General features: G+C 37.6%; 2 protein-coding genes across 3 annotated transcripts in view; one reads left to right on the top strand and one right to left on the bottom strand.

Moving 5' to 3' along the window:
- LOC139934062 (dolichol-phosphate mannosyltransferase subunit 3-like) overlaps positions 1-27,792 on the bottom strand; it is a 535,719-nt gene that overhangs the window by 278,270 nt on the left and 229,657 nt on the right. The window lies entirely within an intron of this gene.
- On the top strand, positions 1,173-27,080 carry LOC139950846 (ATP-binding cassette sub-family C member 9-like). Of its 2 annotated transcripts, XM_071949682.1 has the most exons (32): positions 1,173-1,325; positions 1,791-2,413; positions 2,859-3,095; positions 3,626-3,814; positions 5,524-5,682; positions 6,205-6,360; positions 7,103-7,237; positions 7,916-8,078; positions 8,403-8,443; positions 9,553-9,798; positions 10,245-10,475; positions 11,097-11,175; positions 12,039-12,141; positions 12,739-12,837; positions 13,323-13,488; positions 14,143-14,280; positions 15,301-15,532; positions 16,010-16,218; positions 16,694-16,857; positions 17,076-17,145; positions 17,890-18,047; positions 19,096-19,188; positions 20,269-20,371; positions 20,685-20,798; positions 20,982-21,093; positions 21,473-21,600; positions 21,847-21,925; positions 22,212-22,320; positions 23,189-23,295; positions 23,471-23,604; positions 24,173-24,235; positions 26,140-27,080. In XM_071949682.1, exons 2-32 carry the CDS (start codon positions 1,817-1,819, stop codon positions 26,275-26,277), a joined length of 4,752 nt encoding a protein of 1,583 aa, XP_071805783.1. In that variant the 5' UTR covers positions 1,173-1,325; positions 1,791-1,816; the 3' UTR covers positions 26,278-27,080. The 2 variants fall into 2 exon arrangements, 1 of the variants encoding a protein (XP_071805783.1); XR_011787708.1 differs by lacking the exons at positions 23,471-23,604; positions 24,173-24,235; positions 26,140-27,080 and having other exon boundaries at positions 22,216-22,320; positions 23,189-23,230.

The raw sequence follows: 27,792 nt of genomic DNA, 5'->3' as shown, positions 1-27,792 counted from the left end.
CTGTAGAAAAGATATACCAAGGTGAGACTTATGGCAGCACCATGTGTATAATCTCAATTGAGATAGAGCTGGTTTCAAAGAAAACAAACGGTGGTTGACAACTCAACGTTTCGATCAGTATGCTCTGATCGTGTTCAGCTCAACTCAATCTTCATACAATGAACATTGTCTTGGTGCAAAATGTAAACACCAAGCATGAATATTGGTTCTTTGTTAGGAAAAAAATCACAAATAAATGTACCAAAAGTGGTTTTCATAGGGGACCGGTTTCCAGAAATTATTAATTTGCTAAATCCTGAAATATAAAAAAATATATATATAAATAAATCGTGATTTTTCCACAGGTCCCGTTTCTCCTTTCTCTCCCTGATCCTGCCTTCTCTCTCGCCAGTCTCTATGTATTATCTATGCTGGAAGAAATGAAAGGAAAGTTAGCAATCAATCAAGTATTACAATACAGTACCGGGATTCGAACCTGTAAGAAGAGATAACAGATTGTATATAGTTGTGCCCGCAGCGGTAACCCTTCCAAGAAAACAAAATCATTGGAATTGGAGTTAATTAAAGGAACACTTTGCCTTGGATCGGTCGAGTTGGTCTTTGAAAAGCGTTTGTAACCGTTTTTTTATAAAATGTATATGGGTAGAAAGATTTTGTAAAAGTAGAATACAATGATCCACACAAACATGCCTCGAAATTGCACGGGTTTCCTTTTACCTCGTCGACTAACGCGGTTGGCCATTTATGGGAGTCAATTTTTTGACTCCCATAAATGGCCGACCGTGTTAGTTCGCACAGTAAAAGGAAAACCACGCAATTTCGAGGCAAACTTGTGTGGATCATTGTATTCTACTTTTACAACATCTTTACAACCATATGCATTTTATAGAAAAACGGTTACAAACGCTTTTTATAGACCAACTCGTCCGATCCAAGGCAACGTGTTCCTTTAAGGGCGGACATATGGATGGCGACGAGGGGAAAATTAACAAAAAATTACATAGGGTATCTTTAGTCCTAAACCTTTAGTGCTCGCAACCAGTGACCTTTACACTTGTTGATGTTTATCAAGAATACCAGGGTAGGTTGAGTTATGAGACGCCTTGAACAACTTCAAAGTCCATCAATTTTATTAAGGTCAGTGAATTATTTGATCACATGTCTGTATGAATTTGTAAACATAATCTTCAGCACTATTCATTGATACACCAAAGTTCAATCAAACGAACTATTCCCCACTATTATGTTAACCAAAACAGTTACACGACTTCTCTGCACTGCATTGTGCGTGAATCTTGACGCAGTGTATTCTCTATACTTCTGACGTAAGTAGACCTAGGTTTGGTTGTCTATGATTTATAATAATTGGGGTAAATTTCTGTACCTGCTCAATGTTGTGAAAGATGATGGCTTTTTGATGATAACACACTGGTATACACAGAAGTTCCGTTGACGGTTCCGTCTGTCTGTTTGAAGCAAAAAATCTGAGACCCCATCCTGGGCTCTATATCTGAACGACTTTGTAAAGCAACAAGTTTACGCAGTTGAGTAGCACGCCAGTAAAGCGATTAAATGAATTTTACTAATGATCAAAGGACTCTTAAATGTTGTAGTTTAAAATGTACGGGTACAGGTTGACAACACTGTACTCTATGATTGTTAATTTGTTCATGTATATTATAAAGATAATAATATTAATGAACAATTTATACAAAATACTTACAATATTAAACACTGTAACTGATGATAAAAGGCGGAGCAAGAATCATAGCACATCCATTTTTTTTCAGCCAACGTCACGGTAAGCTCAAACATCATGGATGAAAAATGGGAGTGGTTTTGTGGAAGAAACTCAGTGTACATCGATAATGGCCAAGGTTGGTTCGATGACGTCCGCAATAACACCTGTTTGTTAGACGGTGTCGCCGCACTTCCACAGGGTGTCTTCTTACTCGTCCATTCCATTCTCCTCCTGTTCATTGGATGCTGTACATATCGAAGAGTGTACACTAGATACCTCCTCGTGTACCCTGGACACAGTCTAAGATGGCTCCTATCGGTGTTGCTGCTAGTCCTCATTCTTGCCTCCGCCGGTGAGGGCGTGATGACCGATGACACTTACAAGGAGCAACCGACGCAACCGCATCTGTACGTTCACAGCATTGTAGCCTTCGTCGCAGTCGTCTCGTCTCTTGTCTACTACCATCATATGGAGCAATGGCAGCTACCGGGCATGTCTGTGGTGTTGCTGGTGTACTGGACGTGTTCTGCTGGAGTGGAGATCTTTCGGCTGATAAGTTTGACGTACCAGGAGGAAGACGATATTCAAAGGCTCATATTTGACTTGACCATCGTCAAGCTAGTCGTTTACCTCGTCTTGCTGTGCATTGAAGCTAACGTCATCAGAACAAAGGTAGCGTCTGAATAGGTGGTGTTCTCGTGACATCATGCTTACCAAATCTGACCACCTGTTGACAAAAAGTGCACATATCCCTCAATAAATGAAAACATTACATCCAACATGTCATGCTGATTGGCAGAGCACAAACATCCCTGGAATTCTGGGGGGGGGGGTTGCACCGGGCACCACATTCTTTTGGGGATTTGTTGGAGAAAGAGGACAAAGGGTTTGCCAAGCTCGTTTTACTCGGTGTGCAACAATGCCATCAAGTCACAGTGCATTTTTGAGAGAAAGTACAAACTATGTGAGAGTGCACTGTTTTGGCTGAGGTATACACTACAGACGACAAGTTTCACTGAACTAAATAAACGTGTCATACTAGTTATGTGTCCACCATATCTCAACATAGCTTATTGAATCGTACAAGTACCGGGGTTTGATTTTCTTGTTCGTTTAGGTTCTTCGCTGCCATCGGAATCCAGACATCTTCCCGAATGACTTGAAGCGTTTAGACATGAGGTACATGCAGTACTACGTCAGCCTATTCTCAAGTCTTGTGTATTGGTGGCTTAACTCTGTCCTGTCTCTGGGGTTTAAGAAACACCTGGAGCTTAGTGATCTGGGTGTGGTCCCTGAGCAACATGAGGCCGAGTACAACCATGAGAGGTTTCGGAAAGCCTTCATCCAAGAATCGGTGAGAAGTTGAGAATTAGGATGAGTAAGAAGGGATGGTTAGGATTAAAGTATAGAACATGATATACATTGGATTGGGATTGGTAAAAAGAGGGATTGTGTTGTTTTTAAAGGGGTGTGGATGGATATGTATGCACATTGCGCTTGTGTGTAATTAAAGTTGACATGAGCACAAAATTGCAAAGATCATGAGTTTGAACTATGCCTGCAGTTATGTTTTCATGGGAGGACTCGGGAGGGAAACAGCATACAGTACTTAGTACATCTGAGTATGGGTAAAGTACAAGTATAATTCTCAATCTCTGCAAGCAAATTGTACATGTGTTAAATTACATTTATTGATGATGTTGTTGTTGTCGTTGTTGCTGCTGTTATTGTTTGTTTTCGTTTTGTGTTCCTTCTTCAATGAAACGTAAAAGTATACGTAAAGGTATTTGCGGCTTTTCGAAAGTGTAAGTTCATTCTGACCATGTATGTCTGCAGGATGTGTCTCATCATATTACTTGAAATCCTATTCGGCTTATTTTTCAGGAGAAAGCGAAACAGAAAGGAAAGAAACCCTCACTGTTGAAAATCTATGGAAGGGTTTACGGTCGACGGCTGTTAGCTGCTGCAGTACTCAAGCTCATTGGTGAACTGTTCGCCTTCATTAACCCCCTTGCAGTTGGAGCCCTCACGGCCTACGTCACGACGTTAAAGTATAATCCCTCTGATGATGTGGTGTGTATAGTTAATTTTCAGTTCCCGTACAAGTTGGTGGGTCTAACTTAAAAGTCATTGACAATGTTATGTTGTATGTGATCAACTATAAGTTATACACATTGAATAACGAATCCGTGAAAGCTTGGTGCAAACACCGAAGTGAGTCATTTATTGTGGGGTTTTATTTTGTTCAGATGCATTATTCTCGAAAATGATTTTATTTCAGAGTGAACAGTTCTACAGAAAACATGGATCTACACTGTAAAAAAATTGGGTAAAAAAATGCCCAACTTTTTACCCATTTAAGGGCGAATAGTGAACTCCTCCAACTTTTGGGCAAAGTTTTACCCATCAAAGTTGGGCGCTCTGATTGCCAAATAATTGGGTAATATTTCATCATCAATAGTTGGGTATATTTTGGTAACCAACAGTTGGGTAATTTTTTGTTTACCCATTTTCTGGGTATTTAATAATTATCAATTACCCACTTATTGGGCGATGATTTTATTCATGATCTAGTTAATATGTTTAACCTTTTTCGGTGTTACCCAATAAATGGTGAATGTATTTAACCCTTTGATTTACAGTTTCTCCTGTGATACGTCATACAACCAGGCATATAAAATATATTTTCCACGATGGCAAACGGTGGTGAGTTGTGACCTTGGCATCTCTCTCAAAATCGTGAGGGTGCTCAGTGGTTTGTAGATGCTTTGGAAGGTTAGTTTTTAACTAAATACAGTTTGTTTCCTGTTCAGTTGTTGTACACAGTCGTGACAGTTGCAGCGCAAGCAATGCAGTGATAGTTCCATGCATGTATTTCATACACAAAGCAACACAACAACCACGCATACATGGCACAACCGGCGTTGCACATAATGGCATGATAAAACTGAAACTATCACAGTAGTGTCAATGTGTTGCTCGCTCTGCAATTGTCACGACTATGTACGACTGAATAGAAAACACAACTTCATATTTAGTTAAAAACTCACCTTCAAATTGGATCTATATCCACTGGACAACCCCGCTCGTCACAGCCACTCTTCCACTCGCCATGTTGGAAAATATCTTTGTTGTACTGTTTAATGCCCAACTTTTTGGCAACTCTTTAATCGTAGTGCGCATGATCGGACGATTTTGACCAACTAATGTACATAACTTTAACCAACAATCGAAATTAATTAAAATTACCAAAAAGTTGCCCATTAAATAAGCAAAAGTGTAACCAACAGTTATGATGAATTCAGATTACGAAATATTTTCCCAACACTTGCCCAACTTTTGTTCCGCTTTTTAAACAAAGAATGGGCAAACAAAATGTTTGCCCAACAAGACCAATTATTTGTTTTGTTGGGCAATTATCGACCAATAATTGTTGAAGTTACTTTGCCCAACAAATGATTTGACCAACGTTTTTGCAGTGTAGAAAAGATCCATTTAAAATATAATCAGTAGCTTTTGGCCTATAATAAAACAAGTGTTTGCTATTCTTTACAAATTCACTAGAATACCATTGTGACATTAACAGTACCATCATGCGCATGATTTTGGCTGTTCAAGTTTACTAGAAACACTGCAGAAAGTTGTTTCCAATTTTTCCATAACCCAACAAAAAAACAAACAAACAGCTAAACAAAAATAAACACCATTTTACACCTAAACAGACGAACCCACAAACGAACAAAACAACAATAATATAATATATTTTTTGTTCGTTTATCCAGCCCGTCCCTGGCCATCATGTGACCGTGGATGAATTCTTCCAGAATGGATTTGTGTTAGTCGTAGTTATGTTCCTAGCTTCCTTGGTTAACTTCTTCTGTTTACAAACACACTTCTACTTCAGTATCATGGAAGGAGTCAACGTGCGAGCTGCTGTACAGGTATGGTTATAGTCTGATCGAATGCGACGTTTCGGTTTGGTGTTGAAAAACAGTCTTGAGTATTTATTCCAGATTTTGGGGTAATATTTTCCGGATCTTTATTATATTCCAAGTGGTTTTCACTGCTATGATTGGTTGTGTATTTATATTGTGTGTACTTTTACCTTTATTGTTTGATGAGCACACTTAGAGGGTCGTATTTTTAACCTTTTCATGATTTTACTTTTGTGGTTTAATGTTGTAGTTTTTCCTATTCTGAAGCGCCTTGGAGCATTTTTAAATGGTTTTGTCGCTATATAAACGTGTTTATTATTATTATTTTTAATTGGATACGACTAGTATTTTGTTTCTCTACGATTTTCATTTCCCTTTAATATTAAATTAAGAGAGAGAAAGAAGTTTGTGCAAAACCATCTTGATCTGAGTTGGCAAGCAAATTACTGTAACTTGCATTTCATTGATTTTGTGTCAGCAATATATTTAGTGTCTGCACTATAATTGTTTGTCTCTTCTTATTTGCAGGCAATGGTGTATGAGAAATCGCTAAGGCTGTCGACAGTAGCGACTACAGGTGGCTCAATGAATATGGGTCAAATCACGAACCACATGTCTGTAGACCCTAACGCTATCCAACTCATGTTCCAAAACTTCAATAACCTGTGGTGTGTTCCAGTGCAGGTGGGTTAACAGAAATCGCTACTTTGGCAAAGTCGATCATTTTTTGGGGTCAAATCGGGTCAAAATGGGCTGTTTGGTCACTTCCATTATCAACTGATCAAATTTATTATTTGAATAAATAAAACGGGGATCCCAAAAAGCTAATGTTAAATCTTCAATTGAGTAATACATAAGCAAATCATTGAATATAGCATGAGTCAGATTATGCTCATATCTGGTTTTCTCCCATGAACTCTGATGACCGTTCTGGAACATTTTGACAACATCTGTACTGTCAATAAGACCATCAGATGCAGTCTCTAATTGGAACTGTCAATTTAGAGGGTTCTTCGTCTGTTCCTCTGTGATGTGATATTAAAGGCACTGGACACTATTGGTAATTACATGTAAACCTGTGGACATTGTGTTTTGTGCTACAAAAAGTATCCAAATCATTTAAAATAATGTATTCCTATTAGAGAGTATTTTTCCTATACGTGGACATAACCGCTCCGGATTCTCGACCATGTCTCAAAAATGCGACCACCCTTTGAAAATAAATTTTCACGTGTCAGTTAAATAGATACATCTACATTTATATAGATTTAAACAATCGAACGTTTACACACAAACAAAAAATTATATTTCGCATTTAAATATTTGGTTTATTTCTCAAGTAAGATATCGATGAACCAAATGCTTCAGGAAGTTTTGAATTGACCTTATAACTTCTAATTGACGAGTTGTTGTTATTTCCCCACAGTTAATCGTCAACCTAATACTGCTATACTTCGCAATGGGCTACGCTGGTCTGATCGGTACAGTCGTCTTTCTCGTCCTCAGTCCAATTCAGTTCAAAATTGCAACAATTATCAGCAAGAAACAGAAAGAAATGCTTGTGAGTTTAAATTTATTATCCGCTGTTTTCAAAGGTATATTTATGCTTCTATCTTTTTCATCATGAAGTCGCTTTTGCCTCGTAAGGTTACTTTCCCCTACAAAAGCAGCATGGACAAGTGCAAATAAAATAAAATTTTGTGAAACAGGCCACATTAAATACAGAACACTCAGTTGATTTTATCCTAAGTGTAAGAGGTTTATGGGTGAATGTGAATCTTTGAAATCTTAAAATCATGGACATGACTTTTTGTGTACATGTGCATTTCCTTGATATGTAGACATACCAACATGTGTGCGTTTTCTTTTGCTATAAAAACGATCAACATTTCACATTATAATAATATCTCTCAATTAAAGTTCAGTCAGACCATTTCTGCAATAAAGTCGGCCCCATAAAAATTAACTCATTATCACTGCTGGCTTTAAAATTTCAACAATTATTGTTTACCAAAACTGATGGAGCTGATACAGAAAACGATATTCAACAATTGTCTACTTAGCAAAAATAGCAGGGTATCTCTCAGAGACGGTATAATTAATGCAGTGGATTGGTAACCTTTATAAACCGGTAAGTCGAAATGTGTTGTGCTTAGCTATTTTTGTTTTAAAGTGAGCCCAACGATGTGCATCATAGAATCATTATCATGCAGTCATAAATGAATTGTTTTCTTTGCAGGCCTTCTCCGATAACCGTCTTAAGAAAACCAATGAGCTTCTTCAAGGAATCAAACTACTTAAGCTGAATGCATGGGAAGGGCTCTACTGTAAAGCCATCGAAGCAATCCGAGCAAAGGAACTCAACGTCTTACTCAAGATCAATCTGGGATTCATCGCAACAAGTGTGTATTTATTTTCAATAGTCAATTAGTATACAGTCAATTAAATATACTGTTTTTGTGAATTTTAAAACAGAACACATTTTATTTTAACAAAAAGGTTAGAAATGCGTTCTTAAAAATTTTGCTTTACCGCAGCATATGTGTCATTTCAATCGAATGTCAACTAGAAAACAAAAAGATAAAGATTTTGTTTTTGTAAAAACAGAACAGAATACACTAACAAATTGTGGAAGCATAAGATCTATAAAATATTGCTTCAAAGGTTGATTATGGTTTTGAGTTTACACTTTGCAATTGATATGTGTTTGTGTTTTCCTCTCCTAGTTTTGTTGGTTTCTGCTACTCCAGTATTGGTAACACTTGTGGTATGTATTGATGACTTCGTATTTTACTTGTTAACTAAAAAAGGAAATAAACTGACCTACCATGTTGTCAACTAGTGTTAACAAGGTATAGGTAACGAACTTCATTCTTTCAGTTTTACATTGAAACTCATCAGGCTTGAGATTTATACATCTATATGTCTGTCTTCCCGGGGTTCTCAATGTGGTGTTTGGACATGTTTGTGTTTCGACATGCAACCCGCCTTAAAGCCATTGGACCCTTTCGGTACAGAAAAAAAAAAGGACACAGATTTACAAATAATTTACAGGGTTTACAGAAGGTAATGGTGAAAGACTTCTCTTGAAATATTAGTCCATGAAATGCTTTACTTTTTGAGAAAACGGTAAAACAATGTAAATTCTCGTTAACGAGAATTACGGATTGACACGGCGAAACGCGCGAAAACAGGAGTGGGTTTTCCCGTTATTTTCTCCCGACTCCGATGTCCGATTGAGCCTAAATTTCCACAGGATTGTTATTTTATATATAAGTTGTGATACACGAAGTGTGGGACTTGGACAATACTGTTAACCGAAAGTGTATAATGGCTTTAAGGGCAGTATACACTGTTGGTAATTACTCAAAATAATTATTAGCATAAAACCTTGCTTTGTAACGAGTAATGGGGAGAGGTTGGTAGTATAAAACATTGTGAGAAACAGCTCCCTCTGAAGTGGAGTAGTTTTCGAGAAAGAAGTAATTTTCTACGAATTTGATTTCGAGACCTCAAGTTTAGAATTTGAGGTCTCAAAATGGTTATCTCGCAACTCCGACGACCTTAAATTTGAGCTCAAATTTTCACAGGTTTGTTATTTTATGCATATATTGAGATACAGCAAGTAAGAAGACTGGTCTTTGACAATTACCAATAGTGTCCAGTGTCTTTAAGTTAGTCTCTTTAACAAAATGTTTTGTTTGCTCTTTTCGATCCTTTATTTGCATATTGCCAATGCTTGTAGTTAATGTTTGCTGGCGAATGAAATAATGTGAAAACGAAAAACATGTGAGAACACAGTGAGACAATTTGACGCGTTTTTGAAAGAAAAACAATGTGGACATAAATGTACAACTTTTTCCTTACTTGTTTCAGGGTTATGGAAGTTACTCGTCCTTCACCGGCCAACCCTTGACACCCGAAGTGACCTTTTCAGCCTTTGCTCTCTTCAATATGCTCACTATGCCATTGATGATGCTACCGATGTCTCTAGTGTACGTAGTGAATGGTGTAGTCAGCGGCCAGAGGGTTCTGAAGTTCCTTCTTGCCCCGGAGATTGAAGATTCTGACGGTCGGGGTATAGTCAGACCGCGTTCCGTGTCCGGCTACCAGAATGCGGAGGTGAGTTCAGCGGTCCATGGTCGAGTTTGGGGAATTCATTCCTTGGATTCTCTCGCAGAACTCGAAGTTACTGAGTATATAACGCTATTGGTGTATGGGTAAAAACTTGTTATTTCTTGATCCCCGATGTAAAACTAAGATCTATTAAATCGGGCCAGTACCCACCCACCCCCTCCCCCCCCCCCCCTCTGCTAACACACAATAATTCGTAACGGTAAAAATGAAATAATACAATAAATATGCAATTTTCTCAGCCAACAGTCATCGAGTTCGGTTCAAAGCCAACATCTTATCCGCATTCGGTCAACACTAATGAAATGGACATGCATAACACTCTCCTTTTTGATGGTTTCTGCAGGACTCGGGAAAGTACGAAGTATACAGTGCTAACACACATCGGTGTGTGTGTAAACATCAAATTTAATACACTTCTTGTTCTTCTATAGGAAGACCTCTCGGTTGGATTCCGTAAAGACTCAAGCCAGATCACCATCATCAGTAGCGCTAGTGAATTGGAAGATGACCCAGGCACAGAGAAGACAACCCTGCTTAATGGAAACGCCGCTAAGAAGCGGAAATCTGTAAATAAGGAGGCAAGATATGGTGCAGCAGGAACCAGGAAGAACCAGTTCAAAACGGGACCTTCAACTAGGCTCAAGAAAACCGTTGCTATTCAAGTAATACACACTGATCTTTGCATTCGAAACCTTCTTAATGTTTTGTATAATCTCTGGAAGTGCTGTAAGACTTTCATCAGTGAAAGTGGTTGTGAATTGTGGACTTGTATAATATCAGTTTGTTGAAGGCACTTAAAGAATACTCTTTTTTAATCTGATCCATTTTTGTAACCCTTTATGAAAGATGACATAATTATACAATGAACTAACCTGTCAAAATTTAATTTCAAAAGGTAGTAGCGTTTTTGAGATATATTTTTTGCCGATATATTTTTAATAATATATTGTCCTCGCAGGAAGAATAATCTGTTATTGGAGTACACAATCTAAGAAACCTTTCTGTATGAAGTGTTTTTTAAGACTGTACATTTTCTAAAATCCCTTTCTGTTAAACCACAATCCTTCCAATGGACTCTTTTCTCAAAATGTTACACATTAACAGCTGATGAAGTTTTTCTACCAAGTAAGATTTGAATATCATTATTTGTCGTGAATAATTACCAAAGGTAAACCCTCTCTTTAACAGTAATCGAAACTTATGTAAGGTAAACTTGAGAGTAATCGAAAATTCTGTAAGGTAAACTTGAGAGTTATCGAAACTTTTGTATTTTAACCGTCTAGATATCTCATGGCAGCTACAGATGGGATCTAGAATCAGAGTGTCCGGTTCTCAATGATATCAACCTGGAAATACCTGAAGGTAAGCAACCAACCAACTCCCATACCATTATTGTTATTATGAAATGCAGTTGTAGCAAAGTTACCGACAGAGATTATTACAAACTGTCTGAGCGTTACCATTTAGTAAACGCATGCAATTGTGTTAATTTAATAATTCCTTCCACTGAATATTGAATTGCGTTGCAATGAATGGATTAAGAAGATGTGTCTTGCCCCGACACATCCAACAGGTTGACACCCGAGTTGATACTCTAGGTTAATAACAAGAAGTCATCTCAATCAATAGGTGAAAGTATAATCCCTGCCGATTTGTAAACTCCACTTGTCTTGTAGTAGTAGGATATGATATGCCTAAATATGCAGGAGCGAGTGCAATGTAATACAAAATACAGTTCTTTTTCTGACTAAGTGGCCCAAATTCCGAAATATACTCCACATCTATAACATTTGATTTGATTTTAATACATTTATTTCATTGTTGCCATAAAGTTACATTTGTGTACATCATTAAAGTTAATATACATGATAATGAATAAATAATGGAAAACCGTGCCACAGATGTAGGAAAGACAATAACAATTTACACGAAGTTGAGTAAATAATCACAAACAGAACAACATCTAGGCATAGGGTGAAGCAAGGCTTTGTTCCCGTACCTACGGACAGACAAAAAAACGAACACACAAACAAACACACCAACAAACTATCACAACACTGACTAACATAAAACACATGTACATGTATGGGTTCAACATACAAACGGCAAGACAAGATACCAAATCTACAGAGCAAAGTTGAAAACAACACAATAAAATGTACAGCAGACTGAATGTACAGGATTGTACTGACTTGACGAAGTTCGTCGTCATTTCCACATTTTAGGTAAACTGACCATAGTGATTGGACAAGTAGGCAGCGGCAAGTCTTCCTTACTCTCTGCTATATTAGGAGAAATGACAACAATGGGTGGCTTCATACAAATCAGGTGAATCATTGTTATAGTTTAAATTGCTTGCATTTATCGCTTTGCATTTATAAGATCTTATTCTTCACCAACGTCCAGTGACGATGAATCGATTGAATAGCATAGGTGGATCATGAATTACGTGTCCTCGTTCAAGCAACATATGTTGATTTGTAAAGGCAGAATACAGGAGATTCCAAAAGAAATGGAACCCAAACATGGGTACTTAGTCAAGCACAAACCCTTGCTAAGCACAGAAAAGTATTGCTCATCAGATACAGGTTAGCAGCCAAAATTACATTAAGCACAAAAACTTGCAAAGCGCAGGAAAGTATTGTTCAAAAAAAAAAACAGGTTACCAGGGAGCCAAAACTATTTTAAGTTTACATTGTTGTGACTATTGCCCCACTAAATTTTTGCTCAGCAAAGAAATTTGTTAAGCAGTATTTTCTGCTAAACAGCTTTAGGAAATTGGGCCCAAAGGCGGGGGTAAGTGAATCTGAGTATTCGTTATTGTTTATCCACATTATGTCCAGATGGTTCAATGTAGGTGAAGTCATCAATCGGTAACGAGAAAGTTTAAAATATTGTTGTTTGTTTTGTTTTTTATTTCCAAAGGGATAGAACGAAGGTTGCTCTTGCAGCCCAGAAGCCGTGGTTACTGAATGCTACGTTACGAGATAACATCCTTTTCTCTGAACCATACGAATCAAAAAGGTACTTTTGATAAAAGTTCAATGTCATAAATTATAGATGCAGTTACAAAGGTTCCTCAAAAGTATTAATCCAGTGCATGCTTTTCCTAGTTCTTAATGTGATTGATTTAGCCGAGTAGCGCAATTGTTGCACAAGGCTGTATACTCCCCAGGGAGCTGAGATGGTCGGGAATTAAGGAGTCAATTAATGCCCAGTGACCAGTGGTAATAATTTGAAGCGCTTTGATACACCCGTTCGGGAGTGAAGAAGCGCTAAATAAAAACTCAATAATTTATAACTATTAAAGGATCGCAGCTTCACCCCCAAAATGGGCCAGTCCCCTACACTCTAAAAACTTCCGGGTAAAATCTGACCGGGAGTTGTTAAAAGAGTGCACAAGGAAACACGTCACTGGACCGCAAACTGGTAAGTTTGAGTAAACTCACCTTTAAAAAAAAAACATTCTTTTAGAATTACTTTTTCAATGTCGATGTTTGTATCACCAGATTCAAGCGTGTAATAGATGCATGTGCCCTGAAACCAGACATTGATATCTTACCTGCCGGAGACCAGACTGAGATTGGAGAGAAGGGTATCAACTTGAGCGGTGGGCAGAAACAACGAGTCAGCGTAGGGAGGGCTATGTTCTCAGACAGGGATATCATCATTCTGGTAGGTACTGAACTGAGTCACTCTAAGCAATCCTTGGGGGGAAATGACCCAGGGTCCATGACTGACTCATTTGGGGTCAGGTTGTCCTGACCCACAAACGGGTTTTTAAAAATGCTGTTTTGAGTCAGATTCTACGTAATTTTGACACATATACCGGGTCTCACGGGGCCAGAAATGGGTCAGACCCAACTTGTCCCGAAATTTAGGTCAACTTGACCCGGAGTCTGGGTCAGTTTGACCAGGGACTTCTTTTTAGAGTTTCACCGGCATACATTTTCCATTGAAAGTGCAATCCAGTGTTTCGTTCACTAAGCTGAACATTGTCACAACAATATTTTGAAACCATCGTGGTACTATAATAAAAATAAAATAAAATAAGGCCAAAGTTGGTTAACTCAGACCGTTCGGACGGTTTGTGAGCTTTTCCCTTTTCTAAGAATGTTTTGAAAAACAATGTGCATCTTAAAGTTGTGTTGTGCAGCACATCGACAAGTCAACACTCTTGAACAAGAATGTGTATACAGGCATACAACCAAACCAAACATACAACCAAGTGTAATGTATTTGGATCACCGAGTTGAGTGTTAATATCACTCAATCTTGAAGTTATTTTTATCTCTCCAACTTTTCATCTAGCAACTTATTTCATTTTAGGATGACCCTCTTTCCGCATTAGACGTTCATGTTGGCCGACATCTCTTCGAACATGGCATTATGAAACTATTGGTCAAAAGAAACAGAACAGTCGTGCTGGTCACTCATCAACTGCAGTATCTCAACAGAGCAGAGCTGGTGAGTTTTTTTGTCTTTGAAACATAAACAAAGAATTAAATGTTTTAGTTGAACAAACAAGCCATTGTGAGACGATATCCCGTGCAAAGGTTCGTCGTGTGAGTTAACTTAGAAAGGAAAGTGCCAAACAACAAGACAGTATTTGTTTTGTATATCATGGAAGTAATAACGGTCTTAGTTCTGTCTTACACCCGTTGTGTCCTGTCTTTTCACATGTTTCTGTCTTTTTTGTCTGTTCGTCCATGGGTTGGAGAACAAAAGCTGGCATGTTGGTTCTCCCTGGACTTAGATGTTGCCTTTTGTTAAAAGTTCCCCTTTTTATCACTTTTATAAAATGTATATATGTACTTTCAATTTGACCATATTTTTGCATTCTGTGTTATTCACTTTGTATTACTGTGTTTTGTGCAACATTGACTTAACGTAATATTATGATTGATTCTCGCGTGAAATTATAGGGAAAGGAAAATGTCGAATTCAATTTCTCCAAGTACTCAATTTCCAATAGATATAGACCGCATAACTATGTGGCTGGGGAAAAAATGTAACCTCTCAAGTCAAAATGGAATAAGTAACCATTGTATTCGAAACCCTTCCAGGGCAAACTTTTCCAATATCACAAACAACAGATGACAAAATTAGTAGAAACATATTTCTCGGTAACATAATTTTGTTTATTGGGATTTGTTCAATTCCCAACCTTCCATGACACCTTGATCAATACGGCATTGATTTTTGATCACGTGGCATTGAGTTTGATATTGACTGATGAAATCAGTTACTCTTTCAAATGCAAAGATGCAATGGTTGGTGAAATCCGCTGACATCAAGTGTGATGTCTTGCTTCGAGGTAAGTAATGAACCAAAACATCCCCGTACAAAACATGCGAACTTGTTTTTTCTGAGAAAGATGTCATCCCCTGTTTTGTATGTTGACAAAGTTTTCACTTAAATGGTATCGAATGTACATTGTTAGAGACTTCTCATTAATCACAATGCATTTATCTGATCTGATTTTAGATTGTAATGATGAAGGATGGTAAGGTGTCCGCACAGGGAACTTTAGACGACATCATTGCTGCCGATCCAGATATGTACAGTGAGTACAACAAGGCAGTGGAACTAGCCACAGAGTCCGAAGTTGAGGCCGAACTCTCTGGGAACGAGTCTGAGTCTACCAGAGCAGAACGTTTACAACTGCAACGTGAAGTAAAGAAAAGAGCGATGTCTATGTCCAGCAGGATTTCAAAAGGTATGACCAATGACAAAGTGCCAACTTACTTCGGGTTGAAGATGCAGCCAACATAATTTTGGTGTCTGACCAGGTTTTGGAAGCTAATGTGCAGTGTCGTAACTAAAGGGGGAGACGCGGTGGACACACACAAGGATTTCAATATCCCCCCCCCCCCATTTGAAAACTTGACCTTTAAAACTGTTTTTTTTTTGTCATTGCTTAGAGTAATATCTTGTTTTAATAACTGCATATACGCAATCAGCAGTTGTTTTGTCTGCCGGAAAGCTCCCCTCCGGAAACTTTGGTATATACTATAATGGTTTATCCCACCGTAACATTTTCTAAACATACTCCACTGCTCTGTATGGTCTACCTCATCAACGTCAAACAAAACGTCAAGTAATTTTCAATTGTACTTGTCCAATTTTTTCCTGAAATGTATGTCAGTCTTCCATTTTTAATGACAATGTCATTCCTTCTTCTCGTTTTGAAAAGATGGCAGTGAACCAACCTTGGGGGCGCTGATTGAGAAGGAAGAGATTGAGCGAGGTTCGGTGTCCTACTCGGTCTACATGTACTATGCTGGAAACGTAGGCTGGTGCATGTTACTACTTGTCCTCATTATGGCAGTTCTGGATACCAGTCTATCAATCGGAACGAGTTTCTGGCTGTCGGCGTGGTCAGAGGCAGGACTCGCAAATGAAGTTGGTGAACGTTTCTTTTAATTTGATAGTTGTTTTAAAACCATTGTTGGCAATAAGAAGCAGATGAAATATTATAACATGCTAATTACGGAGAGTTAGAGCATGTTAATCCAGAGGTCGTTAGTTCAGGTCCCGCTTCACTCAACTTTTCTTTGTCAACCCAACCTATATTTATAAAACGTACACAGTCAGTTTCCCTTGCGGTTTATTTCTTTATTGAAACGTAGGAAACAATTTGTTTTTCAGCGTATTACAAAGTTACACAAGTTCTGTTCTGTTTTCAAAGCAAACTTTTTAATTTTGTATTCCAAAAGGCCCATCATTGTCTCGTTTCATTACATTTATGCTGTGAATGTAAACTTTCGTCTGAAAAATTTGAATCTAATTATTTATCGGTAGGCCTACCGGCAATTTTAGACCCAAACAAAATATGTTTTGTGCCCCATTAAACTGACTTCCGTTTCTTACCCATCAGACGGATGCCCTGACTGCTCAGTTCTTTGGTGGCTATGCTGGATTGTCATTTTCATACTTGGTTGCCAGACTACTGTCCATGTGTACACTGGTATGGGCGATACTCGTAGCAGCTAGACGTCTTCATCAACGTGTACTGAGAAATATCATTAAAGTACCACTCAGGTAATGCAACGAAGAATACCATTTGCCTATCCTTTCTATATAGTTCCATGACAAACCGTGATACATTCGATGGACCGTGATACTTATTTCACGCACGTAGTTTTTTTTTAACAAGGTAGTCGTGACATGTTTTCAGTAATCTGGATGGTTTGGGAGAAAATATAGGACAAATGAAAGTGTACTTTTCAAACTGTTTGTTTTCATTTAAAAACCTTCAGGTTTTTTGACATGACGCCAGTTGGACGTGTTTTGAACCGCTTTTCGAACGACACTCAGCTGATTGATATGGTGAGGCGATGACCCCCCCCCCCTTAACTCCTAACTATGCTTGTTCTTGTAAATATTGTTCTCCTTGATGTGCAAATTGTTTAATGTTTTTTTGTTCATGTTTGCTGAAAAGTAAAATGAAATGAAATATATTGATATCAAATGTTACTATCTAAGAGGGTGTGCTGCCACCGACACGAAAAAGAAAACCAATACTATTTACACTTTTCAACACACAGTTTTTTTCTTCTTTTGAACGGAGCTCTAAGACTTCGTTTATTCGTCACCAGTGAAAACAAAGTACAAACAACTTCAGTGGAACATTAACACAATTTACATCTTCCTCAAGTTAATTGTTTTAAAACTAAAATGTTAAAGCATGAACTATTATTTTCCCCAATCCTTCACAAGAGGCTAAGAATATGTTTGTTTGGTATGTCCAGGGATTCTTTAACGAGACACATTGGGACGAAGTGAACAAGCTGAACAAAATGTTCAGACAAGTAAAGATTTTCCTGTTTCTCTAGACTATAAAAAAACATCAGGCCAAAAGACGTATTTATATTTATATATATTTTATTGCAATTTTAATTAATTACTATGGATTTTGTCCTGTCAACTGATATCACTAACTTTTAACTTCGTTTTTACAAAAACATAAACAATAACTCCTCCACGTTTTCATGAAATCTATACAGTCTTTAATAATAGTTTAATAACTTTTATATCTTGCTATATATTTTCTATGTTATCATCCATTTCCAGAAGCTGACTCAGACCATCAATATGTTCCTGAATTCTTCTCTGAAAGTTGCCTCAGCAGTGGTAGTAAACACCGTTGTCATGCCAATCTTCATTGCGTTTTTCATTCCCGTTGCCATTGGTTACTATTTCCTACAAACCTACTTCTTGGCGTCATCAAGGTAATAAGTATTCAATTTGTTCCAAAAAAACAGACCTTCAGATTTGATTATCTACTGTCGTGGGCTTAATTACATAGAGCTGCATTCAGCACAAAATTCGCTAAGCACAAAATTATACTTACCAGAATAAGGTTACCAGCCAAAGCACCATGTCATGTGTACAATGTTTGTCTGGTATCCTGCTAATTTCTCCTCAGCTGAAAAGTATGAGCAATATTTTTCTGCTAAAGAGAGGTTGAGTGCGGCAACACAATTAAAATGTCTCTAGTCCGTACCAAAGCCCGTTAGTGCCATCTTTATATCAACTTTGAAGGCATTTATTTATAATGTCCAATGCATTTATTTGTATTTCCAATGCAGTTATTTATATTTTCATTGCAGCTCATTTTATTTCCCGGAGCAGAATTGTCAGGCAATTTACGAAACCAAGTTTGGGTTGCAGGTCCAAGTACAACATCGAATGCAGGCCTGATAGTTCAACGACCCCGTTTAGCAAAGGCCGTAATGACACACGGTCTATATTTAGTAACTTTTGGTTCTGAATTTACTAATTTTTGTGATTGCATTCATTTATATTTCCAATGCATTTGTTTATATTTTCACTGCATGTATTTTATATATTTTCAATGCATTTGTTTATGTTTTCAATGCACTTATTTATTTTTCAAATGCATTTCTTTAAATTTCCCGTGCATTTATTTATTTTTTCAATACACTTATTTATATTTCAAATGCATGTATTTATATTTTATAAATAGTTTAAATTTCCAATGCATTTGTTTATATTTTCATTGCATGTATTTTATATAATTCACTGCATTTATTTATGTTTTCAATGCATTTATTTATGTTTCAAAATGCATTTCTTTATATTTCCCGTGCATTATTTGTATTTCTAATTCATATAATCTGATTTTAAAGTACTGTTTTATGTTGCTACTTTGTCATCGTACTTTGCCACAATGTATCTCAAGGTAATCAGTTATCAGTTCTTTGATTAATTGTTGCGTCCACTTTTGTTAATTCAACAACTTGATCTACAACGCAGGGAGTTACAACGACTGGACAGCATCAGCAAGTCGCCAATCTTTGCCTACTTTTCCGAAAGCCTCGGTGGAATAACAACAATTCGAGCCTACAAGTGAGCCGCCTCCTTTCTTATTTCTTGTATTTTATTTGATGTAAATACTTCCAGTAAAAGGGTAACAGTACACATTACATCTTGGTTAGAGCGTCATGGTCTCGTTAAAGGCCCTGGAAGAACGCTTGGTAATTACTCAAAATAATTGTTACCAGAAAAACTAGCAACTGAGAGCTGTTGGTAGTATAAAACATTGTGATAAATGGCTCCCTCTGAAGTAACGTAGTTTTTATAAATGACATGTAAACATTATCTTAGCACCAATTAACTTCAGGCGAGGCTCTTTGTTTTCCAAGGTGGGATTCGAACCGGAGTACCCAAGGATACAAAATGCAGGGCAAAATACCACCAAACCGTCACTAATAAAAAAAAAATTAAAAAACGTTTTATTTATTTAAATGACATTATTTCAACATCAATTTTTATTTAGCCTGTTCCCAAGAACGAATCAGTGCTATTATAACACCCCTTGCAAGTATTCTGCCTGCTTATTGGTTTAGAGCGCGTCACATGACATGTCTTAGTTTTGCTAGACGACGGCCGTGTGATAGTGCGTCGGTTTGCCATGCGCTAGTCCGAAGACTAGCACACGGCGCCGTGCGCTAGTCCGACAGACTAGCACACGGCGTGCAGTACCCAGACGTCCGTTGCGTGTACGAGGATGATAAATTAATAGTCTGTAACCATTTCGGATTGCACGACACTACATGCAACACAGTAAGTAAAAGTGTTTGCAATCTGTATTCGCGTCGTCCGTGGATTGTAGCATTCAGGTCTGTAACTTAATAATAATAGTACAGTATTTAGAAATGTTTGGGGTGTTATAAAACAAATATTGACTGCTTTTACTCGTGGAATGGTTTAAAACTATGACTCCCGAGGTGATCCCCGGAGCGTTCTATTTTCCCTCGGCTTCGCCTCGGGAAAATAGAACGCTCCGGGGATCACCTCGGGAGTCATAGTTTTAACCATAGCACTCGAAGCAGTCAATATTTGTATACTAACAACTTTAGTTAATAACTGTGAGATCGAAAGTTATTTTCATTTAAGATTTTCTCTGTCCTTGTGTTCCTCCATTAGGGCATCAGACCGTTTTTTCCGCACTGTCATTAAGCGTATCAACGTGAATCTATCAGCATTTCTGTATCTACAAGCTGCAACACGATGGCTAGGTATTCGCTTGGTATGTGAACATCTTACAAACCCTCTTAGGAAATACCTGAATGGGTGATAGGCTGATTGCACTTTTCAAAAAGTTTGTTTTTGTTGTTCTTCTTTTTTTTTGCATTGTGCATTAACTAACACTAAGAATATCAAACGAGCATGTTGGTTTTTTGTTTTTTTATTAACTATTTTGAATCATCGAAATGTCACCACAAGCATAATTAGCGAAAAACCAAGACTGGAAGAACTGGACAATGCAAACTCACAAGAAAAGAAAAAACGGTTGTATAATTTGTTTATTTTCTTTAAATGAACGACCATTTTCTTTTCAGGATTTCATTGGTTCTATAGTGGTTCTTCTTGCTGGAATGACAACACTAGTTGGCGCTATTGTGAGTGATTTGGATCCAAGTCTTGTTGGACTAGCAGTGTCCTACTCTCTGCAGGTAAATATAAAAAACATGTAGGCAAAACGCCATCGGTTTTGCGAAGTAAATTCCTGAATGGTAAAGCACCGACTTCTGCATCTAATTAATAACAAACGCAAAATTTTGCATTAAAAAAAAACGATTCATCCTGCATTGGCAATGACTTGGGGGATACTTGGTTCATTTTTTGTTCTTCTTCAGGTTTCATTGTTTTTGAACTTCGTGGTACGTGGTATTGCAGAGTTGGAGATGCAAATGAATGCCGTGGAACGTGTAAAGCATTATACATACATTGAGAATGAACCGTATGAAGGTAAAACATTGATATCAATGATACGCATTTTCAAGTATTTATTTGTATTAAAGTCTGTGTTGAGAAACAAAATAAGGCGGTTCATAGGCCTACTTCATCCTGGGAGGTTCGGGAAGGGGGGCTTCCGCACGCTAAGCCCTGATGGCTTGGTATTCGGTTGGTATATGAACATCTTAAAAACCCTCTAAGCAGATGCCGGATGGCTGTTAAGGTTATTGCAGTTGGCAAACAAGTATTTAACAAAAACAACTCTGGAAGCTAAATGTTATCATGTCATATGATACTTGTTTAGAATTTAAATGAAAATGTCATGAAGAAATATGTCCACTTATCATTCTCTGTTGTATTTTTAAATTTTACTTTGATCAACCCCTAATAGGTACCGACCCACCAAAGGGCTGGCCAATGCGTGGTGTGATACAAATGGAACACGTCTCTGTACGGTATGCTAAAGACACCGAACCCGTTCTCAATGACGTCTCGGTTACGTTCCACGAAGGAGAAAACGTAAACACAAAAGATATATATTGAAACACTCTCAACAATTGTTGATATTAGCAGGTTTGAAGTAAATTATTCATGCAATATTTCTGTATTCAACAGGCAAGTCTCGCGCGGATGCTGAAAATCTTTGGAACACTTTGGTCACATGTGCATCGCCCATTTTACTCTTGTCACCATTTCGCACCGCCTATACCGTTTTCAATGTTACAGTTATAATAGGACGATTTTAACTTGTTTCGTTTGGTTTAGGTCGGTATTTGTGGCCGGACTGGGGCTGGGAAGTCATCGTTGACTCTCGCTTTGCTACGTGTCATTGACGTTTTCGACGGTAAGTTCCACCAAAGGTGGATATTTTCGCAGTTACAAATAGGCCTATAGTATGTTCACTGTCATACACAATTTTCTTAGAACAGAAAACGACAAACTGCTGTCATTTTTTAAGGTTTGCATTGATTGAGTCATATCGGGGAACATGGGTTCTTAGATAAAACAATAATAATTACAATCTGTTCTGAGGTGGGATTTGTTGAAAGATAATGTGCAGGAAAGCGTACCAGCTTGACAACCTCGTCCCCCCTATTTTCTGATCACAATTAATATCGTTGTTTATGCAGGTAGGATTTTAATTGATGGGATTAACATCATGTCTGTTCCCCTGACGACTTTACGAAGTGAGATATCAATCATACCGCAGGATCCTGTGCTTTTCACAGGGACAGTCAGGTGACCAGCTTTTTTTTTATCTATTAAATACCGTTTTTGAAACCATGGATTGGTTTTGGGCTCCGTCAGTTTATAAAAAATGTGTTGTCCTCATGGGCAGGAGCACGAGCCCGAGTCACGGTTTCAAAATTTGCCTCGGTTTGTTACCCATTCCGGGCACTTTCCTACGCACAATACCCCAAGAGGTGGTGCTCTGTATACATCCAAGTAAAGCTTGCACTAAAACACTAGACTTGTGGACAAGTCGTTAATGGTCCCACGGGGTGAGACAGTCAAGTTTTGGCGGTGCTATGGCGAGATCACTGCTCTCTTGCGAACTGATGGTTGCCGACTTCTACTCCCCATTAAATGAGACCGTAGTCGTGACAGCAGTAGTAGAATACCGCGGGAATCGTGGGGAGAGTCGGCTTGTTTACAAGTCTACTAAAACACAGGTGGAGCACAAGCCCGAGCCATTATTTCAAAATTGGCCTCGGTTTGTTACCCATTCCGGGCACTTTCTTACGCATAACACCCCAATCGGGTTGTGCCCTATTACGCATCCATGTAAAGCCTGCCCTAAAACACACTCTCAGAGTTGAGTACAAACAGCACTATACTTTTATCACATAGGGATATCTTCAGACGACGCCAGAGCAAAGTGATCGAAACGTCGAGTTGAAACCAACGGCTCTGCTCAAAACCACCCCAAAGAGATTATCATTACATGTTGTTACCGCAAACCTTTACTCTATCGTATTTCCACCATGCAGAGTTTAAAATCCTACTTATATTTACACCCATGCGTTTAACTAATTGAAATACGAGAGTTATTACCAAACGTATACCTTCCCTTTACTTTACTAACTTGTTGGTGACTAATTTACAGGAAGAACTTGGACCCCATAGCTGGGAGTAGCAGCGATGGCGATCTATGGAAAGCACTGGAAATAGCACAGCTGAAAGAAATGGTGCAATCTCTTGACTTGGGACTTGGTAAGTTTGCGGCTTTCTTGTTGTACGGTGGCCTTGAGGAGACATGACAACTTTGGAAATGTTACCAACATATGTAGAATTACATTGTTCTGTCTCTATTATACGCTATCCTTATGAAAGCGCAGCGATGTTTGCTTTACGTCTGTAAAATTATAAGCATTTTTTTGGTAACTAGATTCTGTTGTGACGGAAGGAGGCGAGAATTTCAGCGTTGGTCAGCGGCAGTTATTTTGCTTGGCTCGTGCTTTTCTGAGAAAGACTCGCATTCTGATCATGGATGAAGCTACCGCCTCAATCGACTTGGAAACGGTAAGACACCTTAACATACTGATGAAACAACCATTATTAAAACTATCGGTTTGTTAATCCAAAGAATGTTCAAACCGTATACTGTTTCTGTAAAGTATAAGCAAACCATTAGCATGATGAATTGGACTATAATGGCAGGCAAAATGATAGAATTGTGCATTTGATGAATCTTGACATTGAACTTGTAGTTTCGCACACAGTCGGAGTGTGCCATAAGAAATTTATTTGGCAGCGGGCCACCGCCATTTTTGAAAAAAATAAATGTATTCAAACAAGTAATGACAGCCATTTTGAAACTTTGAAATCGCTCTTTATTCTACCAATATTGTTTCCTAATTCATCATGCAATGGTCATTTATAAGCAACAACAAAAAATAGTTTTTTTTCTTCTCATAATGACGCAGGTTAATACCGGTTGACCTTTTACGCTGACTATGTGCCAATTTCCCTGCTTGTATTACCAAATCAAAATCCCCTCATAATTCCCATGTCTTCACCACTAAAAACATACGAGTTTATCACTCATACAGTTTGAACTTGTGTTGTCTTGAAATGCTTCTAACTACAGGATAAAATTCTCCAGAAAGTCGTGGCCACAGCCTTTGCGCATCGAACTGTGCTGACGATTGCCGTAAGTCTGAATGTGGAGTATATTCGTTCGTTCATTCGTTCATTCAAACTTACAATTGTTTTCATACTTCATGAAAATAATACAAGACAAACCTAACATACACATGGACAATAACGTACGGACTAACAATTAGAACACAGACAGACAAGATAAAGACAATAATGATGAGAAGTATAATATTGTTTACTCTCCCAAATCTATATCGACTTTTTAGGAGCAGATTTTTCCATTACACTGTCCAAAATTCACAACTGGGTTAATTTTGTTAATTTAAATAGAATGAGAACGCATACCTCAAAGTGCCTAGTGTAAATCTTTCTCAGAATGTTTGAGACATCACATCAATTTTTGTTATTAATGCCAATATTTCTTTGGTCGCTACTTTCAATGCCGCTTCACTATTTTCAAGAAGAGCCTGTTTTTCTGTTTTTTCTCCCTCTTCTTCTTTTTTATAAGTAGCTATAAATATAAGTACAAACAGTATTTATATTTACACTGTACTTAGAGGTACATTTATTCCTCACACCATGCGAAGCTTCGAACACCATCTTCTTTTTTATTACGACATGAAATTAAAGGGGTACGCCGATCGGATACAAAGTTAAGAAACGACCCCTTACTTCAGATAGCCATGTATACTTAGTATACAGTGACGCTTCAGCCTTCTAACATGTTTAGAATCTTGTATTATGATAATTCACATAACAATGCTTTTTTATTTCAGTCATGCTAATACCCCGTTTATAACATAGACTTATACCCCGTTTATAACATAGACTTATACCCCGTTTATAACATAGACTTATACCCCGTTTATAACATAGACTTATACCCCGTTTATAACATACATGTGTAGCAGCCATCTTTTAAATGTAATGTAAATACATGCCTTATTATACCGTCATTCTCTTGTTTAAATGAACACGTTGCCTTGGATCGGACGAGTTGGTCAAAACAAAAGCGTTTGTAACCGTTTTTTATATAATGCATATGGTTGGAAAGATGTTTTAAAAGTAGAATACAATGATCCACACAAGTTTGCCTCGAAATTGCGTGGTTTTCCTTCTACTGTGCGAACTAACACGGTCGGCCATTTATGGGAGTCAAAATTTTGACCCCCATAAATGGCCGACGTGTTAGTCGACAAGGTAAAGGGAAAACCACGCAATTTCGAGGCATGTTTGTGTGGATCATTATATTCTACTTTTACAACATCTTTCCAGCCATATGCATTTTATAAAAAACGGTTACAAACGCTTTCCAAAGACCAACTCGACCGATCCAAGGCAATGTGTTCCTTTAAACAGCTCCCATTTGAGCTTTTGTCTTTTTTTCGTATGCCTTTTTACATGTATGGAATTTAGTCTAGGTTGTAGGAATATTTTGTTTGTTAATTTGATTGTTGGTCATGTCTTCCCGCTGTCTGTCTGTCTTTTGTGTTTGTTTTGAAGCTGCTTGTTTTTGTTTGTTTGATTGGTTTGGTTTGCGTCGTTTGCCTTTTCCTTTTTGGTATTTTGTTTACTTGCTGCTTCAATTACTTAATGTTATGCTGTTGTCTGCTTTTTGTAGGTTTAGTTTTTTTCTTCTTTTTTTTCTTAACTACATAGGCCTGTTAGTTTGAAAAACTGTTTTTGGTAAATTGCTGGAAGACTTGTATTTTTTATTACAGTTTTTTAACTTGTGTACTTTTTAGGACTACTGTTCAAAATGATTTATTGGATTTTGTTTAACTACATAGGCCTAATAATTTGTAAAAATGTTTTTAGTATATTGCAAGAAGACTCATATTTTTTTATTACATTATTTTAACAAGTGTACTTCCTTGGACTACTCCTGATCGAATTGATTTATTGTCGGAAGATTTAAAATAAATAAATAACAACCCGTTCTCATTGTTTCCACAGCACCGCATTACGACCATCTTGAATTCCGATAAGATCCTGGTCCTTGATGATGGGAGATTGGTCGAGTACGGAACACCGGATGAGCTCATAGTGAAAGAAGGGTTATTCGCTTCATTCGTACAAGACACAGAGTCCTAAAGAAAAGTAAAAAAATTCAGAACCTTCAGAAAAGTATACTTTATGAAAACGCAGTTTGGCATGCATGCGGCATGCTTCCTAAATAAATTTTAAAAAAATATCTTTTTGGGGTCAGATTTCCTAGGTCAATGACATCAAGTCTGGATTTGAAGTACAGAAGACGGTTGTATCATGTCAGCTGATAGGAGATTCCATTCTGGTGTAACTAGAAGGTAACGTGGATGCCAATAATAGGCGCGCACGATTATGTTTTGTACATTTATAATTCATTTAAGACAGTATCAATTTATTGGACAACTTATAGAAAGAAAAAGAGTGTATGGTAATTCCTCAAAATAATTTTTATCATAAAACCTTACTTGGTAACAAGTAATGGGGAGAGGTTAATTGTATAAAACATTGTGAGAAACAGCTTTCTCTGAAGTTACGTAGTTTTCGAGAAAAAAGTACTTTTCCATGGATTTGATTTCGAGACCTCAGATTTAGAACTTTGAGGTCTCGAAATCAAGCATCTGAACGTACACAACTTCATGTGACAAGGGTGTTTTTGTTTCATTATTATCTCGCAAGTTCAATGACCGATTGAGCCCAAATTTTGAGATACACCAACTGTGAAGGCTAGTCTTTGACAATTACCAATAGTGTCCACTGCCTTTAATGTTTTGTTTCATTTCCGACACCGAAGCCTATATAGGCAAACGATAACCTATTGGATGCGAATAACCTAGACAGTATTGTGTTTTGTACGTGTATCATTCAGTTTAAAGAGTTTCAACCTATTTGACAACTAATAAATCCTTATAGAAAAAAAGCAGTTTGTTCAAGTTTTGTTTCATTCTTACGAGACACCGAATCCTTTAGGCAAGCTAGAGGTTGATGAAAGCGAATAACCCAGGCATAATTTATAATTGTAGTGTGTTGTAATTCAATGAAGACAGTAACAACATTTGACCAATTATGTAGAAAATACAGGCTTGATAAAGGTTTTATTGAGTGGGAGTGTGCCGGTGCTATTGCATTACCCTATTAATACGAAACGTCCTTCGTAAAAAACACTCAAGCTTTTCCTATAAATGGGTCGCTGAAAGGAGCCAGTGAATTATGAAGTATACGAAGCTAAGACAACAATCGTGTCTTACATTTCAAGCCTCCGTTTTAAATGGGTCTACTCTAAAAGGCTCTAGACTTATTGCATTACCTATTAGAGCCCCCAAAAGGTATAAACGTTTTAATGCACATGGTTGGCCTTATTTGGAATTATGCGGGAAAAAACTCAGTCGACTGTGTTTTTTATTTCACTACAATGGAGCGATGGTGTAGTGAGTGATACATGTTGGTTGGCACTTCTTGTGATTTAGTGTTTGTAGAAACAGCCAAAAACTTTACCCCACTGGATAACGAGTTTTAAGGAAACGTACAATGTTAATTCTGAGGTTTTACTACAGCCATCCATCCACTTGATCTATGAAGGTCGTTATATTAGAGAGGATTTTTCAAATTGTTACGGAAATTTTA

Source organism: Asterias amurensis, chromosome 2 (assembly GCF_032118995.1).
Source record: "Asterias amurensis chromosome 2, ASM3211899v1".
In the NCBI taxonomy this organism is placed as follows: Eukaryota; Metazoa; Echinodermata; class Asteroidea; order Forcipulatida; family Asteriidae; genus Asterias; species Asterias amurensis.
Note: the sequence above shows the minus strand (reverse complement) of the source record. Positions and strands in the feature narration are given on the sequence as shown.

What these genes read in the sequence shown, in the direction of transcription:
- LOC139950846 (XM_071949682.1), top strand. Translation starts at nt 1,817, where the DNA reads ATGGATGAAAAATGGGAGTGGTTTTGTGGAAGAAACTCAGTGTACATC. An exon ending in GAACCATACGAATCAAAAAG is followed by an intron (nt 12,838 to 13,322) that starts GTACTTTTGATA and finishes TTGTATCACCAG; the next exon opens with ATTCAAGCGTGTAATAGATG. An exon ending in ACAGGGATATCATCATTCTG is followed by an intron (nt 13,489 to 14,142) that starts GTAGGTACTGAA and finishes ATTTCATTTTAG; the next exon opens with GATGACCCTCTTTCCGCATT.